The sequence below is a fragment of the Rhinoderma darwinii genome, chromosome 1 (assembly GCF_050947455.1).
Source record: "Rhinoderma darwinii isolate aRhiDar2 chromosome 1, aRhiDar2.hap1, whole genome shotgun sequence".
NCBI lineage: Eukaryota > Metazoa > Chordata > Amphibia > Anura > Rhinodermatidae > Rhinoderma > Rhinoderma darwinii.
This window is the reverse complement of record NC_134687.1, coordinates 118,686,868-118,707,496: the sequence shown is the minus strand read 5'-3', so window position 1 is coordinate 118,707,496 and position 20,629 is coordinate 118,686,868. Positions and strand designations below refer to the sequence as shown.

At 41.6% G+C, this 20,629-nt stretch overlaps 1 protein-coding gene across 1 annotated transcript in view; it reads right to left on the bottom strand.

Annotated features, from left to right (window-relative positions):
- Positions 1-13,482: 13,482 nt before the first annotated feature.
- The window catches only part of ASIC5 (acid sensing ion channel subunit family member 5), a 33,092-nt gene continuing 25,945 nt past the window's right edge, over positions 13,483-20,629 (bottom strand). The window contains exons 10-11 of the mRNA XM_075847596.1: positions 20,075-20,166; positions 13,483-13,664 (exon numbers count right to left, since the gene is read on the bottom strand). Of these exons, the coding sequence (XP_075703711.1) occupies positions 13,483-13,664; positions 20,075-20,166 (274 nt within the window). The remainder of the gene's footprint in view (positions 13,665-20,074; positions 20,167-20,629) is intronic.

The window sequence follows — 20,629 nt, the reverse complement described above, 5'->3', positions numbered from 1 at the left end:
CCAGCTTTTGGTATGATGTGACATATTGTCCCTGTCTTTCTCTGTGTCCAAGGTTTGTTACTTCATTTCATCCTTGATACTTAGGTCCATCACATGTATTTTCCTTTATCTCCGTGTTAGAGTGTAGGAGTGACCCCCATCCTTAAAGGGTCACAAGTATATGGGTATGTTCACACGCTGAGTCAAAAACGTCTGAAAATACGGAGCTTTTTTCAAGGGAAAACAGCTAATGCTTTTCAAAAGTTTTTTAAGCCACTCACGATTTTCGCTGCGTTTTTTACGGCCGTTTTTGGAGCTGTTTTCAATAGAGTCTATGAAAAACGGCTCAAAAAATGTCTCAAGAAGTCACCTGCACTTCTTTTTCGTGGCCGTTTTTTTACGCGGCCGTTTTTCAAAACGGCCGCGTAATAAAAGCTGCTCGTCGGAACAGAATGCCGTTTTTCCCATTGAAATCAATGGGCAGATGTTTGAAGGCATTCTGCTTCTGATTTTTCGGCCCGAAAAACGGCCGAAAATAGGCTGTGTGAACATACCCTATTTCTTTTGTATTGTATATATAGAAGTAACTTGTATATAGAAGTAAAGTGTACTGTTCTTAAAACGTAATTTTGTTGACTCTAATATGCTTTTCTCACCAGGATTGGAGTTCCGGAGTAAGACATGTTCCTGTTGTGTACTGTAAGATTATTTGTCATTTTTAATGTCATATATATTGCAGTTTAATTTTTGTACAGGTAATCGAGGCTGCTGTAGCTTTAGGGTATTTTGATACAGGAGAAACGGCACATACACCGTGTTAGTTAAGATGTTTGTCACACTATGACAGCATTAGAGATGTGACAGAATGCGGCTTGGCTGCGTCCTCACGCTAAGGGCGGTACTTAGTGCATAAAAGGCGGATGTTCAGTGCGCGGGCTATGCCCAAAGCTTCAGTGGAGTTGTTGCTAAGTGCTGCATCGGTGTGCCATACGGAAGAAGTGTCAAAGACAGTCTAGAGTATCGGCGGGTGATGGGCAAGAGCATCCCTACGTGTGTACTAATCTCGGTCGGAAAATGGACAGGTGCCTCCACACCAAAGGCAGCTTGTGATTGGCCGGTGAACAGGCAAGAGCCTCCCCGCAAGCAAATTTGGATAGGCTGTAAGCCAGAATGTCAAGTGAAGGCCTGTGTATCTGCAGAGGACATACCCCTGTATCAGGAAGGACTGCCGAGACTCTGTCCTGCAATTGAGGGGTGCAAAGCCAGCATTGACTTAAACAAGTTGAATCAAGTAAAAAAGACTGTGCCTCTTATGTACCTTGTTGAGTTTTGTGTTGATGTCCGCTGTGGTCATATGTGAGTGTTACAAAGGCTTAAGTAAAGTGACTTTGTATTTGCCATTAACTCCTGGTCCCCTTCTCTCCGCAACTATGCTGCACATTCACCTTACACCACCCAGGCCTAACTATACATCTGTGTAAGAAGGTAAAAAGAAAGCAGCTGTCATTTGGCAGCCATTACATTCCCAATGGGAAGATAAGGTCTCTTTTCACTTTATTTGCAACTGTACTTTGTCAACAGGAGTGGTGGGTTTATACTGAGGGGGCAGGCTTATGTTAATAGACGTACCAGAATGTTGGCAAGTCAGGGAATCCTCAAATGGGCATGTCTGATACTTGACTAAACAGGGCCTATGAAATACGTCACTATGTCCTCCCTTGCTTTGGGAAATGTCAGCTGATTTTGGCTGTGACCTTGGTTACTCGACTTTGGTCAAATGCTCTTCCTAAACTCCTGTAAATGACCCATGAAAGGAAACGTATCGCCTACAATAATTGTAAGCATTGTGACGCAGCCCATAAATCCATTTTCACATCCTTTGTCATTGCGTTCCTTTCAGTAATCTGATTAGGCTGCAAAGAACATAAAAATCTAGTGATCTCCATAAATGGTGGTGTATAAATTAGAGTTTCAGAATGAACAATGCAAGTATGTAAAATATCACTACAAAGAATCTGGTACATAGTAAAAAAAATTAATGAGTTTTCAGGTCACAGATCAGTTCAATGTTGATACTTATTGTGCCCATATTAATTAATAATTAATGAATAGGTAATGTAATTAAACTTTGCTGCTTACTAATAGCAAATATTGCACATACAAAAATGTACTTACAACTTGGTTTTTACTGTTCTCTTATTGGAATAATAAATATGATATTAGGAACGTTTTTTTCCATTAGGCACAAATGGTGCCCGAGCCGAAGGATGGACCTTCACTATAAGGACATCTGGTACTCAGGGCTGAATTATGGGGCATACAGTGGCAGTTGGTGTAATAGTCTTAATCCAAAACTTACATACATGTGATGACTAGTTAGATAACATAGAAAATATGATAGCAATCATCTACTATAGCATACCTCCCAAAGAGGTACATTTCGGTGGTCAAAGAGGGACATTTATGGTTCATTCCATGAAACATGTTTTTTTTCCCATCAAATTAATTTTTATTGACACATCTCAAAAATTATCTGAATATACAGTAGAATGTTTTTATAGTTCAAATCAGGGATTGAATATGCTGTTAGAAATGAGGCAAACACTTTCTGGAGCAGTATAGTAAATTGAATAATAAAAATCTATCAGGTCAACAAGAGGGACATTCAAGGAGCAAAGAGGGACAGAGGAATTTACGTCTACAGTAGGGACTGTACCTAAAAAAAAGGGACACTTGGGAGGTATAATGTAGCAGTGCGAACACTATTATAATGCAATGGGGAGTGGGTTATGGGGTTACAATTCCCCATTGGAGGATATCATACCATCAGTAAACTACAGACTATTTTTTGACAGTCTTTATCTTGCATCACAATCTGTAGTGGTTCGCACAGCACTCGGTGGAAGTGGGTGCATGAGTAGGGGTCCAATCCTGTAGAACAGTATAAAGAGTACTCGGCACACCAATTTGGAGTAAGATATTTTTCTTATTTTATTGTGCCAGTGGATATGTGCATGCGATGTTTCGGTCTTAATCGACTTTCATCAGGCTAATCAGCCCCCTCTTTAGCTGGTGCCTCACAGCACCCTCTGTAGATTGTGCCACACAGCCCACTCTGTAGCTGGTGCCCCACAGTCACCTCTGTAGCTGGTGCCCCACAGCCCCCTCTGTAGCTGGTGCCCCACAGCCCATCTGTTTTTGGGGCCACACAGTCCCCTATGTAGCTGGTGCCACACTCGCCCCTCCCTGTAGATGGTGCCCCCCTCCTCTGTAGAGGAAACCCCGCTCATAGAGGAAACCCCTGACGATGTCACTGTCCATATATGGACAGTGAAGTCAGGGGCTCCTCCTGGAGCGCCGGCATCCCCGACCAGAAAGTTGACAATCCTCTGGGCGGGGATTCTGCTCCAGGAGGAGTGAATGACAGAGCAGGAAGTGGATAGTTTTCACGAAGATACAATTCAATGTGGCAGTTGCTGGGACACGTCCCGAGACAGTAATTTGCCGGGAATGTCTCTGTAAATTCAGGACAGTCCCGGCAAATTCGGAACTGTTGGCAGCTATGACATATCCACTGGCATAATAAAATAAGAAAAATAGCTCACTCCAAATTGGTGTGCCGAGTACTCTTTGTACTATTTTTCCTCACATTCACGGACTAAGTTGTTTCTTTATTTCTGTGATATTTTATAGAACATATCAGTATTATGTAATGCACATTCATTCTCTGCACAACACATTACATAGATACTAAATATACATGCACGATAACGGAAATGAACAGTTTATGTAGTTTGTGTAAGATTTGACAATTCTAATTTTATTTTGCATCTCCCATCAGTCCTCCTATCAGTGCGTGTTCAGATTAGTATATCTGGTCTGGTAATTTAATGACATTAATTGTCTGCTGTATCAGTGAATCAGGCAAGTGGCCCAATAATCCATGACTGATAGACAACACAACAGCTTGCTGCAGGATTCGATTGTTTTAAGCGTGGCATTTACCTGTTCATTTCTGAGGTAACTTTAATTCAATTCCTGAGCATGCCAATATATACTACGTACCATGGATCAATACACTAGACAGTCTATGAGGAATAGAACAGGACAGAGTGGAAAGAAATCAATAATGTATTAGTCTGTCACACAGGATTATATCAGATTTTATAGCTGTTTAGCGCTATTGTCACCTATCTCAGCAGAATATTTGAGCTGTATGTGCCCTCGTGTATGTGGTTTAGAACAAATGATTTTAAATGATCAGTAAATCTGAATTATTGCCATTTTAATTGGATGTATAGGATCTAGAATTGTGTTCCTAATATGAATTTTACAGCAAACTGTAACTGTTTGGTGTTTATTCTCACTGTAGCCCATGGGAATCATTCAGTTATGATTAGATGTAAATACGAACATAAATAGCCAATAGATATATTAACCCCTTAATGACCAGGCCATTTTGGATTATTTTTGTTTTCTCACGGTCGCATTCCAACAGTCGTAACTTTTTTTTTATTCCGTCGACATAGCCGTATAAGGGCTTGTTTTTTGCGGGACGAGTTGTATTTTGTAATTGTACCATTTTTGGATGCATATAATATATTGACTAACTTTTATTAACTTTATTTTAGGAGAGAATTGAAAATAAGCAGCTATTCCAGCATTGATTTTCACGTTATAAATTTACGCCGTTTACTATGCAGCGTAAATATCATGTTACCACTATTCTATGTATCGGCATGGTTAGGGGGATACAAAATATGTAAAGGTTTTATATGTTTTCCTACGTTTACGCAATAAAAACCCTTTTAGAAAACATTTACTTGTTTTTGCATCGCCGCATTCCAAGAGACGTAACTTCTTTATTTTTCCGTCAATGTGGCCGTATGTGGGCTTCATTTTTACGGGGCAAGGTGTAGTTTTCATTAGTATTATTATGGGGTACATGGAACTTGTTGATTAACTTTTATTTTATTTTTTATGGGGGGAATGGGAGAAAAAATAATAATTTTTCCATTGTTTTTTGTGTTTTTATTGGACGCCGTTCATCCGGCGGTTTAATTAATGTGTTAATTTTATTGTTCGAGTTGTTACAATTGTGGCGATACCTTATATGTGTATGTGTTGTTTGTTTTGACACTTTTACAAAATAAAACCACTTTTTGGGCAAAAAAAGTGGTTTGTTTTTATTTTTACTGTAATCTTTTTTTTTTATATATAAACTTTATTTAACTATTTTACTTTGGTTTTTTTGTCCCACCAGGGGACTTTACTTTGCGATCTTTAGATAGTATACCAAAGCATTATTTCCTGTCAGTGTAAAACTGACAGGCAATTTATTAGGCCGTGCCTATGACATGGCCTAATAGGTAGTTGCTGAAGGCAGACCTGGAGGCCTTTGTTAGGCCCCCGGCTGCCATGGAAACCCGACAAGGCCCCTGCGATTTCTTTGCGGGGGTGCCGATGGGGTGACAAAGGAAGCTCCCTCCCTCTGTCAAACACATTAGATGCCGCTGTCGCTATTGACAGCGGCATCTAATGGGTTGAACTGCCAGGATCGGCGCGTGCTTCGATTCCGAAAGTTGGGGCAGGAGCCAGGCTGTGTATAACAGCCGTGCTCCTGCCACTGATCGCGTCGGTATAGTGGCAGTACCCGCGCCATCACAGGACGGATATATCTGTCCTTATGCGGGAACTAACTACTGCATAGCACAGATATATCCGTCTTTCGTCGTTAAGGTGTTAAAGAGGCTCTGTCACCAGATTATAAGTGCCCTATCTCCTACATAATCTGATCGGCGCTGGAATGTAGATAACAGCAGTGGTTTTTATTTTGAAAAACGATCATTTTTGAGCAAGTTATGAGCAATTTTAGATTTAGTTTCTTAATGCCCAACTGGGCGTGTTTTTACTTTTGACCAAGTGGGTGTTGTAAAGAAGTGTATGAGGCCGACCAATCAGTGACCAATCAGCTTCATACACTTCTCATTGTTCCAGCCCAGCATGATCCACAGCACAGTGAGATTGTGCCGTGAAAGAAGCTGGGCTGGAACAATGAGAAGTGTATGACGCTGATTGGTCACTGATTGGTCGGCCTCATACACTTCTTTACAACACCCACTTGGTCAAAAGTAAAAACACGCCCAGTTGGGCATTAAGAAACTAAATCTAAAATTGCTCATAACTTGCTCAAAAATGATCGTTTTTCAAAATAAAAACCACTGCTGTTATCTACATTCCAGCGCCGATCAGATTATGTAGAAGATAGGGCACTTATAATGTGGTGACAGAGCCTCTTTAAGAAAAACAAAACCTTTGCTATGTATTTATTTTTAAAAATGTTTTTTTTTTTTTTTTTTTTTTATAAATCACATTAGTTTAATAATTTATTTATGTTGATTATATAGCACCGACATTTTCCGCTGTGCTTTACAGAAGTTGCATTCACTCACTGTCCCCAGTGGAGCTCACAATCTAAATTCCCTAATAATATGTTTATGGAGAATAGGAAGAAACGAAAATACCCGTTAATTGGATATTCCTGAATTTGATTTATGAACTATTGGAAGTTAACAGTACTGTGGTTAAGGAATCCTGCTTTGGATGTTACTGAATTTAATTTATGAACTATTGGATGTTTACTCAATGTGATAAATAAAAGACGGGAACAGTGCAACTGTTTGTATGTTACATTATAGTGAGATTGTCTGTAATTGTGACTTAGATAATAATCAGACCACATTTTATTAGTAATCAATTCAGAAATCCATGTAATTCCAAAGTGTTCACTTACTTTTTCTTGCCACTGTAATTATCTAATGTTGTTTTGTTTAGGCGTTATCCGAGTAATATTGAAAGTTGATCAAATTAATGAAAGCTGATCAAGTAATGCTGAAAGATATTGGCACAAATTTAGCAATGAATCTATGCCAGCTTTCTACCGTAAGTACATGTAAAAATATGGTGTCCTGGTCGAACGTTTATATTTATGAAGCCCTGCGCCAGTTTTTCAGATACATAAATGGATTAAGGTAATAATGTTTTGTTCACATCTGCCATATGGCTTCTGTTTAGGACAGATATTATTATGCTATGTCGGATCCAGGCAGCACTTGATGGAGCCCAATTACTTATAATGGGCACCCTCGTGATTCCTTTGAGGTGTCCGCAGTTGTGACTGCAAGAATAGCTTAGCATGCTACACCGTTCTTACCGTCAAAAGTGATAAATACCCAGACGAAAACCCATAAAAGAAAGCTTGAACAAAAATGTGAACAGAGCCTAAGATTCATAAAGAATAAGGATAAGAATAAGTGTGTTTTAAGAAGTTTTTTTTTTAAAAAAAAGGGTTGTAAGGACATCTGCTGGAAAAACTGTAAAATGCATGGCAGCTTAATGCATCAATCAGCTAATTTTGTGGTCAATATTATAAGATACTTAGGTTTGTGATTTAGGTGTATTTTATTGTTAAATGATGATCCCACTCCTGTAAATGTGATAAAAATATTTAGTGCACAATCTTCGATGTACTAACTTACACATTACCTACAGAAACATTTTGTGCATTATAAAATTGTTGCTTTAGCTATACTGTATATGGGATTGGATGCTTTAATGCAGCATTTCCCAAACTGTGGGACGCGACCCCCTGGGGGGGTCGTGTAAAGACATCCGTGGGATCTCGAGCCACTCCCCTATGTCCCGGTTCCAACTGTAGCTGCGTCTTCAGGACACAAATACAGTTGAATTGAATGCTGGAGCAAGGAGCTGACAACTCCTTGCTCCATCATTCACTATGCGGAGAGCCGTGAGCGGCTCGGCGCAGTTAGACGTGATGTGGGATCTCCTCCACTCATTGTGGGAATGGGGATAGGTTAGTAATTATTTTATTATTTTTCTATTAGGCTCTATGGGGGCATTATACTGGACATAGAGAGGGGGCTGATATAAACCAATATAGTGAATGGGGGCAGCTATGGGGACATTATATTGTGTCGGGGCAGTTATAGGTGTGTTCTACTGTGTTAGGGAAGCTATAGGGGCCTTATTCTGTTTGGGGCAGCTATAAGGGCATTATAATGTGTGGGGGCAGCTATGGGAGCATTATCCTGTGTGGACAGCTGTAGGGGTTTTATCCTTTGTGGGGAGGCACTATAGGGGCATTATCCTGTGTGCGCAGTCATAGGGACACTATACTGTGTGGTGAGGCACTATAGGCAATGGCGGATCATCAAATGGGCTTTTTGGGCAGCCCAAAGTACATTGCATTGTCGAGCTATTTCCGCCCAAAAATGCGACAGAACTGAATTCTGTTTGTCCTGCAAAAGGACATGCAGACATAAGGTCACATGACCGTATGTTTGAAGTTCTTATTACTGTTAAGAGACCTGCAGGTCACATGGCTGCAGGTACAGAACAGCAGCAAGATCCCAGAGAGAAGACTGTGAGCAGCTATGTAAGTATAAGTAGATGGATTAGTTTAAAAAGGCTCTGTCACCAAATTATAAGTGCCCTATATTCTACATAATGTGATCGGCGCTGTAATGTAGATTACAGCTGTTTTTTATTTAGAAAACTATCAATTTTGACGGAGTTATGACCTATTTTAGATTTATGCTAATGACTTTCTTAATGCCCAACTGGGCGTATTTTAGCTTTTGACCAAGTGGACGTTGTAAAGAGAAGTGTATGACGCTGACCAATCAGTGTCATACACTTCTCTCCATTCATGTACTCAGCACATAGTGATCTAGCTAGATCATGATGTGCTGGCACTTACTCACACATTAACGTTACTGAAGTGTCTTAAGAGTGAATAGACATCGCTTCCAGCCGTGATGTGATGTCTATTCACAATCCCGACACTTCGGTAATGTTTGTGTGGGACTTAATGACAGCAAGTGTGATCTCGCGAGATCACGCTGTTAGCTGCCATTTGCAGCATGCCGACTTACTTACTTTCCCATCAGGAATATTTATGACATATCCACAGGATATCTCAAATATCAGATAGATGAGGGTCTAGAAGGGACCCCCCTAAACCCCGTTCTACTGCTCTGTGTTCTGGATGATTTCCGACCATGAAGAAGAAAACAACATAGCTCGCTGAGCTACTCTGTTTCCATAACTCCCTTAGTAGTAAATGGCAGTTACAGCAGCAGTGTAGCATGCGAGTTACAATGCTTCCGTGACTACTATTCAGTTCTATGGGAATTACGGAAGCAGGGTAGCTCAGCGAGCTGTGTTGTTTTCTTCATCATGGTCGGAAATCAGCCGGAACACAGAGCGGTAGAATCTTCTTCATTGTCGGAAGCCACAACACAACAGGTAGAACGGGGTTTAGGGGGCCCCGTTCTAGAGATAGATCTGGGACCGAGAGGTGGGACCTGCATCTATTGGACATTTATGACATATCCTGTGGGTATATCATAAATGTCCTTGATGAAAAAAAACCTTTAAGTTACCTGGACCTCACTTCGAGTCAGAGTGAGGTCGGGGCGTGCTGTGACGGGAGTGAACCAGTCTGCCTGGGAGTGGACCAGTCCGGTCACCTGACCTCACGTCACTGATTCAGGTCAATTGACCAGACTGATCCACACTTGAGTCGGCACACACCCACCTCACTCAGACCACCGCCGCCATACTTGTCTCCTGCTCCTAAATGTGAGTGAGTAGGGCAGACAGAGCCAAGGAGGGAATAACATGGCGGTAGTGGCAGTTCAGAGTGAGGTCGGGGCGTGCTTTGACAGGAGTGGACTGTGTCGGCCCTGGAGTGGACCAGTCAGGTCACCTGACCTCACGTCACTGACTCAGGTCAGGTAACCGGAATGATCCACACTTGGGCCAGGACGCACCGACCTCACTCAGACCGCCGCTGCCATACATGGCTCCGTACTTGGCGGGTCGGAGCCAAGTAGCGAATGATGCAGCGGCAGCGCAGTCTAAGTGAGGTCGGGCCGGACCAAATGATCTTGCGGGCCTTATACAGCTTGCGGGCCAGATGTTCCCCACCCTTGCTATAGAGGCTGGAAACGGCTGTAGAAGTGAGGGGCAAAGATGTCTCATCAGGAAACTCTGCAGTGGTCAGGAGAAGTTGCCATAATGTGTCAGATGGAGAAGAAAAGAAAAGAGAACGACTCCTATCACAGAAGACCTCACTATTGTGTCAGTCACTCGATCTATAGAGGATCTGTCTCCTCTCCTGACATGTCTGTTATAGGAAATCCTTGTATTCCACATAAAGTCTTTGTGTAGCCTAGGACTAATAGACAAATGTGTGTTACCATTCCTATTGTTCAAGAGGATCTGTCTCTACACATTGTGATACTGTTAGTGATGGTTGGAGACTGTCAGTATGTAGGGACACAGCCCTTTGACAAGGGGAATCATAACACCCATTTGTCAATGCTCGCACAGAAAAGTGGTGTTCACTATAGGCATGGCTGAGCGGCGGAGGGAAAGGTCGGCCCAAGTTTGGGGAACTGCCCAGGGCCTATGGATTTCTTAATCCTCCACAGACCATAGTGGCATTATACTGTGTGGGCGAAGCTATAGGGGCATTATACTGTGTGGGGGCAGTTAAGGGGGTATTATACTGTATGAGGGGCAGCTTTAGGGGCATTATACTGTGTCGGGAGGCACTATAGAGGCATTATACTGTGTAGGGGTGCTATAGGGACATTATACTGTGTGAGGTCAGCTATAGGGGCATTATACTGTGTGTGGGGACAGCTATAAGGGCATTATATTGTGTGGGTGCCACTAAGGGGTCATTATACCGTGTGGGGGCCCACTGGGTTGGGGCACACTCAAATGTGTTTCACTCCCTTGTGCTAAACCCCTAGCTATGCCTGTGATGGCCACTGAGGGAAGGGTGGGGTACCAACCATGAACCACCATCAGCAGCCATAGAGGGGTCACAGCGATGCACTTCAGCAGGATACCTTGACCCTGCCCACTCCCCGGCCCATTATCGTTGTTTTCAATGTTGCAGGGACTTACTTTTTAAATGGAGCTAAGTACCGGCATCTAGCTACGAATAATGTTGACATACATCAGACGAAATGGGGCTAAGTATCATAGTGGGGGTCCCAAACAAAAGTCTCGACAAAAGATGGGTCTAGGCCTCAGAAAGTTCGGGAACCACTGCTTTAATAGACTGATTATAAGAAACCTCTGAGCGTTGCAGTTTTCACTGATTTTATTATCTTCTTTTTACATGTTTATAAATGATGGCATGTTATTGTTGAATTACTATATTGCTAATACTAGTTTGGTCTTATGGCAAAACTTACAGTGAGTAGCATTTGCTTATGCCCTATGTTGTGGGGAATTATTGCCATATATGACTGCCATGCCTGCTAATAATTACCTTTCCATAGGATAAGTATTATGGCATACTGACTGATTATTTAAAGGCTATTTAATGTAACATAAAATTACATAATTACAGATTTAATATAAATGGGAAGTGTAAGTTATAATTATTGGTACATTTAACATTGTTAATTCTCATACAAGCCCATATTATGGATTTGTGTATAGATCCGTAATATGATATATAAAGCCTGCTATGGGCCCATACTGTACCTCCATGTGCCATGTGTTTTTATATGTAGACACATGTAGATTTTCTCAAACGAAATCTGCTATAAAAAGTGGCAGGCTCCAATATAAAGAGTGCCTGCAGTCTGTAATATAGACCCATAGGGACTTCTTGTGCCAACTTGCATGAATTGTTTGCCATGCAGGAAATATACACACGCACCCAAATACACCCTGGCATTAGGGAGTTAGGAGAACAATAGGGTGAAGCCTGCCCATAGACATTTCCCTGGGATACCATACATAAACATTAATTGTTTACTTCCCCCTGAAGTATTCCAGAGGGAAGAATACAATATACAGTTAATAGTTTCTTCATTTTTATCATCACTGTCCATTAAACTTTTTTTTTTTTTTTTTTTTTTTTAAATCCAGGAAAGTGTAGATTCTAGTAAAAATGTTTCTCCATTACAGTACCACTACCTCTTGCTAGAATGTATGCAAAAGAAACCCAATATGACCATCACATATAAAGTGTTTTATAATATTCTATACAAACAATATTCAAATAGACAGATCACTAGATACTATACGTACATATAAAGCACAGAAAAACACTGTACAACAAAATGTGTTTCTGCATGTCAACGTCCTACATCTGTACTGAAAGATCTTGCACATATATACATACACAATATGGACAAAAGTATTGGGACACACCTTTTAATCATTGAATTAAGGTGTTTCATTTAGTCCCATTGCCACAGGTGTATAAAAAAAAAATAAGTGCCTAGCCATGCAGTCTGCCTTTACAAACATTTATGAACGAATGGATTTCTTGTAAAGAGTTCACTGAATTCAATTAGTGAAATTTCTACCCTCCTAGATATTCCACGGTCGAAAGTAAGTAGCATTATTGTAAAGGGGAAGTGTTTAGGAACCACAGCAACTCACCAACGAAGTGGTAGACCACATAAAGATACAGAGCGGAGTCGCGAGTGCTGAAGCACATTGTACATAAAAGCCGCCAACGCTCTGCTGACTCAAGTACTGAAGAATTCCAAACCTCTTCTGGCATTAACATCCGCACAAAAACTTTGCCCCGGGAGCTTCATGACATGGATTTCCTTGGCCGAACAGCTGCTGGCATACCATACATCACTAAGCACAATGCCAAGTGTTGTCGGATGGAGTGGTGTAAAGCACGCCGCCACTGGACTCTGGAGCAGTGGAATCGTGTCCACTGGAGTGACGAATCACTCTTCTCCATCGTTAAGATGGATGGACGAATATGGGTTTGGCAAATGCCAGGATAAAGCTACCTGCCTGACTGCATTGTGCCAACTGTAAAGGTTGGTGGAGGAGGGATAATGCTATGGGGTTGTTTTCAGGGGTTGGCCTAGGCCCCTTAGTTCCAGTGAAGGGAAATCTGAATGATTCAGCATACCGAGACATTTTGGACAATTGCATACTTCCAACTTTGTGGGAACATTTTAGGCAGGCCCTTTTCTGTTCCAGCATAACTGTGCCCCAGTGAACAATGGCTCATAAAGGCAGGGTTGGGTGAGTTTGGTGTGGAATAGCTTCACTGGCCCCCACAGAGTCCTGACCTCAACCCTTTCGAACACCTCTGGGATGATATAGAACGAAGATTGTGAGCTAGGCTCTGACACCCAACATCAGTTTCTGGCACAAATGCTATTCTGGATAAATGGGCAAAACGGATTTAGAATGGGACGTAATAAAAGCTCCTGTAGGTGTAATGTGCAAGTGTTCCAATACTTTTGTCCACATAGTGTATCTGGAAAATATACATATCTATAAAATCCACACATATATACTGTACATCACATTCATTATTTAAAACACTTAGCTCAGAGATTCAGATATCTACTCTGTAAAGTATGTATGGATATATGGAATATAACATGAGTGATATAAAGACATAATATATTGTTATCAGCATTCTTGTCTCTCCTGTTTATATCTTGACTGGCTGTCAGTCCATTGTGAGATATTGGGTACTTTCAGGATTAGGAAGGCAGCCAGCCAGAAGAAGTTAGTGACCAGAAATTCCAGAACCTCTATAATTGTAATCATGCTTGCTCCACAGAACAGACCCAACTGTCCACCCACGTCAGCTAAAAAAACAAACAAAGGGGAAATCTGTTAAAATGGCTTTAATTACTAGAAAATACAGATAATCTAATAGTTTATGTAAGATTATAGTATTGTCGTGTATACAATAGTACATTTTTGTGTAGATCATAAAACATTATGTTTGCCATTTATATGCTGTTAAAAAAAATGATCCAGTGGAGCATGGCAGTATAGTTCGGAAGACTTCTCCTGCAGGGGAGGTAAGAAGGGACTATATTTTAAGCTACCAGAAGGGAAGGAGACTGATTCTGCTCAGAGAGTGTCTTCAGCAGCACAGATTATCAGCAGCACCAAGGGGGACACATGGAAGAAAAAAAAAATATGAAAAAGGTATATTTTGTATGCTAGAAACACTGCGGTCCGTGTGTCGGACGGATTTCCTGGCCCGACCGCAGAAAAGCTGAACAGGACTCCTTGCATCATAGACATTTCTAATGCTAGGAGTCTCTGCCTCTCCACGGATCTGCTGTTCCATACTGTATCATTTTGTTCAATACAGAACAGCTGTTCCGTAGGGAGGCAGAGACTCCTGGCATAAAAAATGTCTATGATGCCAGGAGTCCCGTTCACCTGTAACGGTCGGGCCGGGAAATCCGTCTGACACACGGACCTTTTTTCACGGCCCGTATCGTCGTGTGCAAGGGTTGTAAATGCTGAGAAAAGGCCTTGAACTAGGCGCAATGGTGATGAATGTGAAACACTCACAACGTACACACTAAAATACATATTGCAACTAAAGCTTATTGTAACTAAATACAGAGACCGTTTTTCACGACCCGATCTCGGTCGTGTGCAAGAGCTGTTAAAGCAAAAATAAGATGTTTTCCTTGTTGCCGCACTTGCTGTATTTTAGTCTGCAGGGTGTTTGTGTTATTGTCACAAACAGAAATCTATCTAAGTTCTGATTATTTAATTTTTATAGTGTACCTGCCATATCCAAAAACATACTTTTGTGCATTAATGTATACACAATGTATAGGTTAAGATGGTTTCATATTAGGTTATAGGAACATTTACCGTACATTTTTCATATTGTGTGATTTTTTGATGTTCAAAAATAATTGTAATTTACTGCATATTTGCTCGGACAACTGCTTTAACTAACTGCAAGTGCTGTAATTGTGATGTAGAAATGTCTGGAAGCAAAAACAGCTCAGCTTTAGCCCCTTAATGACCAGCCTATTTTAAACCTTAATGACCAAGCCATTTTTTACGTTTTTCCATCGTCGCATTCCAAGAGCTATAACCTTTATATTTTTGCGTCGATATAGCTGTATAAGGTCTTGTTTTTTGCGGGACAAGTTGTATTTTTTAATAGCACCACTTTGAGGTACATATTATTTATTGATTAACTTTTATAAACTTTTTTTTGGGGGGGAATAGAAAAAAACCTGAAATTTCGCCACTCTTTTTCGCATCTTAAATCTACGCCGTTTACCGTGTCATATAAATAACACAATAACTTTATTCAGCAGGTTGTTAAAATTGCAACGATACCAAATTTGTATAGTTTTTGTATGTTTTACTACTTTTACACAGTAAAAACGCTTTTTTTTCAAAATTATTTGTTTTTGTGTCTCCATATTTGAAGAGCCATAACTTTTTTATTGTTCCGCCGATGCAGTTGTATGAGGGCTTTATTTTTGTGGGAAGACTTGTAGTCTTTATTGGTACCATTTTGGAGTAGATGCGACTTTTTGATCACTTTTTATAAAAAAAAAAAAATTTAAGTCAGGGTTCACAGAAAACAGCAATTTTTAAGGTATGTTCACACAGGGTTTTTTGTAAGGCAAAAAAAACATTCCTTCAGGAATTTTGAAGCAGATTTTGAATTGACAGCGTTGTTTGACCTTTTTTTTTAAGCCTTTGAAGCTAATGCAAAAGACGCAGGCAAAAAAGCACCAAACGAGCGCCGCAGGTATTTTCTGCCTCCTTTTAATTTTAATTGGAGCACAGAAGTGGAAACCACTTGAAGATCATCAGCCCCCCACTCACAGTAAAATGACCATAAGCCCGCCACTCACAGAAAAAGGACCATCATCCCGCCACTCACAGTAAAAGGACCATCAGCCCGCCACTCGCAGTAAAATGACCATCAACCCCCCCACTCACGGTAAAATTACCATTAGCCCACCGATCACAGTAAAATGACTGTCAGCCCACCACTCACAGTAAAGGGACCATCAGCCTGCCACTCACAGTAAAATGACCATCAACCCCCACTCACAGTAAAATGACCATCAACCCCCCACTCACACTAAAATGACCATCAGCCCGCCGATCACAGTAAACTAACCATCAGCCCGCCACTCTCAGATTCCCCCTGTAGATATTTCCACACAGAACCCTTGTAGATTGTGCCACATAGCCCCCTATAAATAGTGCCATACAACCCCCTGTAGGTAGTGCCACACAGCCCCCTGTAGGTAGTGCCACACAGCCTCCTGTAGGTAGTGCCACACAGCCCCCTGTAGGTAGTGCCACACAGCCCCCTGTAGGTAGTGCCACACAGCCCCCTGTAGGGAGCGCCACACAGCACACGGTAGTGAGTGCCACACAGCACACTGTAGGTAGTGCCACACAGCCCCCTTGTATGTAGTGGCACACAGCCCCCTTGTAGATAGCGCCACTGCTGTAGCTCCCTGAAGCAGTGGAATCCCCGTGTGGCCGGGGATTCCGCTCCTGGAGCGCTCCGCTTGATGTCTCTGTCCATATATGAACAGTGACATCTGTGGCTTCTCCTGGAGTGGAATCCCCAGTGACAGAGTTAGCAACGCTGTGGACGGGGATTCCGCTTCAGGAGTTGCCCCTAATTTCACTGTCCATATATGGACAGAGACATCAAGCGCTCTGTCCAGGAGCGGAATCCCCGGCCACACAGGGTTTCCGCTCCTTCAGGGAGCTACAGTGGCACTAGTAGATAGCAGAGCAGGAAGATACCTCCCTGCTCTGCTATAGTGGCATCGCCGGACATGGGTGGGGGCCTGTCCTGACGGGCGGCATGGGCACCCTCATTCCCTGTGTTGTTGCTAGCAGCCACTATGGCTACTACAGCGGTAGCGACGCCGCTGAGTAAAGAAGTGCTCGGGCGGGAAGGCGGCCGCTGAGTCGACGGGCCCGGGCACTTCTGAAACAAGCAGGGGAAGGGAGCCAGCGCAGCGCCCCCTTTCACCTGCTGGAGTGATGCACCCTGTGCAACCATTGGGTGCCCATTTAAAGCAAGGTGTGTGGGAAAAAATTTGGAAGGACGAGTATGTGGAAATATTTTCATTACTCCCCTTAAAGAAGTTCAATTTAGATAGGCGTAGACTAGGGAGAGAAGGAAAAGCGCAGGTATCGATTAATACCTTGCACTTTTGCCAATTGGCTGCAGGCCTTTTCAATATTGGCGAGCGTCATTGGTGAAAAGGCATAAGAGCATTGTACATCGTTACTCTGTTATTTGATTTTGTGGTGGAGGCGTATCGGGTGTATGGGGGTACTGCTTGGTTGCAATATGATGAGCAATTTAGGCAGAGAAAAGCGGTTCGCTCCTCCCTTACATAGGATCACAAGGACATCAGTTTGTCGATATTGATTGATGCGGTAATCAGTAGTGATGCGTTGAAGTTGTACACGGACGCGTCTGGGGCGTGCGATTATGTTGCATATTTTCAGGATCAGTGGTGCGCGGGACTGTGGCCAGACTCTTGGAAGTCAGAGAACCTAGTGTCTAACCTTGCTCTCCTTGAATTATTTCCGATCTTATCGGTTACAGTGATCTGGGGGGAGGTACTGAAAAATCGCAGGGTTCGTTTTTTTTGCGATAATATGGGAGCAGTCCAGACAGTCAATAATCAATTGGCCAATTCTCCCCCGGTTGTACGGCCATTGCGATATTTGGTTTTACAAGGCCTGTGTCTTAACTCCTTGTTTGCGGCGGTACATGTCCCGGGAATTCATAATAACATGGCTGACTTTATCTCGACTGCAGTGGGACAGATTTCGGTTGTTGGCTTCAGAGGCGGAACGCTGCAGTATATCCTGGTGGTGTATGATGTATTATATTTGTTGCACACATATTTTCTTAATATTTTCCAATATTCTATTTATTACTAGAAATTTTAATATTATTGAGGAGAGATCATTTCCGTGTATTGTCACCATCTCCAGTGGATCCTATTCCTGCTGCCTTCCTTCTGTGCTGCTGAAACATTTTATAACAGATAATCAGCCACCGTTCCTGTATGTGAGCTGGGGCCGCTGTATACATTCAGCCTATCACATGCTGGACAGTTTTGTGGCATTTATTGATTCATGAAATATCAGAATAGCACAAATGGAAAGCAGCATTTCAAAGAGTATCAGAAACACTGTAATGTTTTTGTATATCTGGAGGGTGGGCTCAGAACTGCGCAAACATATTGGATGGAGAGTATTTAGGACTCTGTGCATTAAAATGCCAGGGATGATTTTATGTCCCAGTCAGGCCCTGGTAGGCGCCCAGATCCTATTGTACAACGGTGGAGGAGATTCCTGCTATTGTGAAGTCCAGTTAATAAGAATCGGCTTCTCACCTAGTCAGAGAAGAAGCCAAAAATGTGCAGTCTTATGGCAATCCTCTCAAAGAAGCATACCAAGAAGCTGCTTCTAGTGCACTGATTCTCGTTGTCTGGCTTCCACAATAGGAGAAATCACACCGCCAGCTGTGTACTAGAGGATATGGGCGGTGACACTGAGCTACTGGGTAAGTGTGTACTGGACACATTAGGTGGGCATTCTGAAAGGGAATCAAAAGAATAATAGGGGGCGCAATAACAAGTATGTAACAGCAATATCTAGACAGGTGCATTTTGTTTTAAAGAGGATATGTCACTAGTTTAGTAATGCCCTATCTCCTGGCTAATCTAATAGGCGGTGTCACACTGATAAGGCTAGTGAAAATTGTGTCACAAAAAGTTTATTATTTAACAAGTTATGAGCTTTTTTCTAAATATGTAAATGAGGCTATACTAGACAAGTGGATGTCAACACCAGCGATTCTCCTGAGGTGGAGCCTCAGCACAGCCTCTGACGGTGTCCTATCCGCATGAAGCTGCTCCACGCACTGTGGGAGACTGAGGCTGGAGGGAAGGGGATCACTTCAAATAGCCATATCTCTGGTTGTAGACCACCTAGAACCGTGGCTCCAGGATCGCAGTTCTAGCTGTGAAACTACCGGAGATATCACCAGTTGAATGCATAGTCAGGAGTGGAAGCTGTATACTATATGATCACGCTAAGTTGCTGGTCAGGGGGAGAAGCTGTATGACAATTCGACAGCGTCATACAGAAAACATTACACCGCCCTGAGTTAAAATAAAGTCACCTCCTATTTGGCTATTAGAGCAACATTAGCATATTTAGAAAAATGCACATAACTTTTAAAATAATAAACGTTTTTTTAAAACAAATCCCACTGTAGTTATCAGCTACAAAGTGCCTATTATATTAGTTAGGAGATAGGGAATTAATAAACTGGTGACAGAGTCTCTACGTTATTCCAATTGAAAAAGTGTTATGCGTGATTCAACAAATAAATTAGTATTCAACCATGCGGCAACTTCTGTAACGCCAGTGAACACCGTTCATGGGATGACATTATCTCTAGTAGAATGAAAGTGCAGGATGCAGATGAACAAGTAATGAGCTATAAGTTTTGAGAAGATATTGTGAAGCAGATGTAAGCATAAAGTGTAAACTCCTTAAAGGCTATACGCACCTTCGAAAGATTATTTTTTTTTTCTTCATAAAAATGTGTATCAGTGTGTTTGGTACAACTTTCTAATTTGTTTTTAATTAAAAATGATTTTTACTTTTTGAGATACAGATGCTTTGTATTCTGTATACAGAGCAGCTATATCTATCGCTGAGACTGCGGGACTGACAGGTTCAGTGTCAGCGGGTCCTGCGTGTCAGAGACATGCAGGACCCGCTGTCACTAAACCCATCAGTGCCGCTGACCTGACGGATACAGGATTCAGTGCAAGATACAGCTGCTTTGTATACAGAATACAAAGCAGCTGTATCTCAAAAAGAAAATTTTTTTACATACACAATTTTATTAAAAAAAATAAAGAAATAAAATAAAACAAAAATAATAAATCGCTTTTGAAGGTGTACATAGCCTTTAAAAATATTTTGGAAAAACATCTCATTTCAAGGTACTGCAACATTTTGTTGCACACAACACAACATTTTTGGAGATCTTTGAAGACCTGCAAACATGTACCTATTTTTTAAGGAAATAAGGATGGCAATACCAAATTTTCACATTTGGATTTTGCTTCCTAGAACACTTATGCTGGATACACAACAGTAGAATAATACAAATAATGATTTTAGTTGGAAAGTAATCTTCTCGTTAACTTACAAAGAAGTTCACTAGACGTTAAAGCCTTCTGTTGCTTGGTTATTTTGTAATTCAACTCCTGGTATTTAATGTCAATGTACACCAAATTATTCCTAAAAGGAAAAAAAAATGATCACATGCATCTCCTGTATTAAACATAACTAAAAATACTGTACTAAATAACATATTGGGGCATATTTACTTTTGGTGCTATTCCAGAATTCGGACCTAAGACGCTCCTTTTTGGCGCAAATAATTTTAGACACATTTATCAGTGGAATGCACCAAAACTAACTGTTTGTGATAAAGGGGTGTGGTTTAGTGGGAAAGGAGGTGTGGCTTAAGATGCACAAAATTACAACAACATTTTGGTCTAAAGTGAGCCAACCAAGAGGTTGTATAAGGTTAGACGGAAATGTCTAAAGGTGCACCAAATTTATCATCTAGCATAAGCGACTGTGATAAATTTGCCACATCTAGTCTATTTCTAAGCTGTCTGAATGTAAGACACCATTAGGCCAAGTTCACACGTAGAGTAAATACTGCGGATTTACCGCAACAGATTTTGTTGCGGAA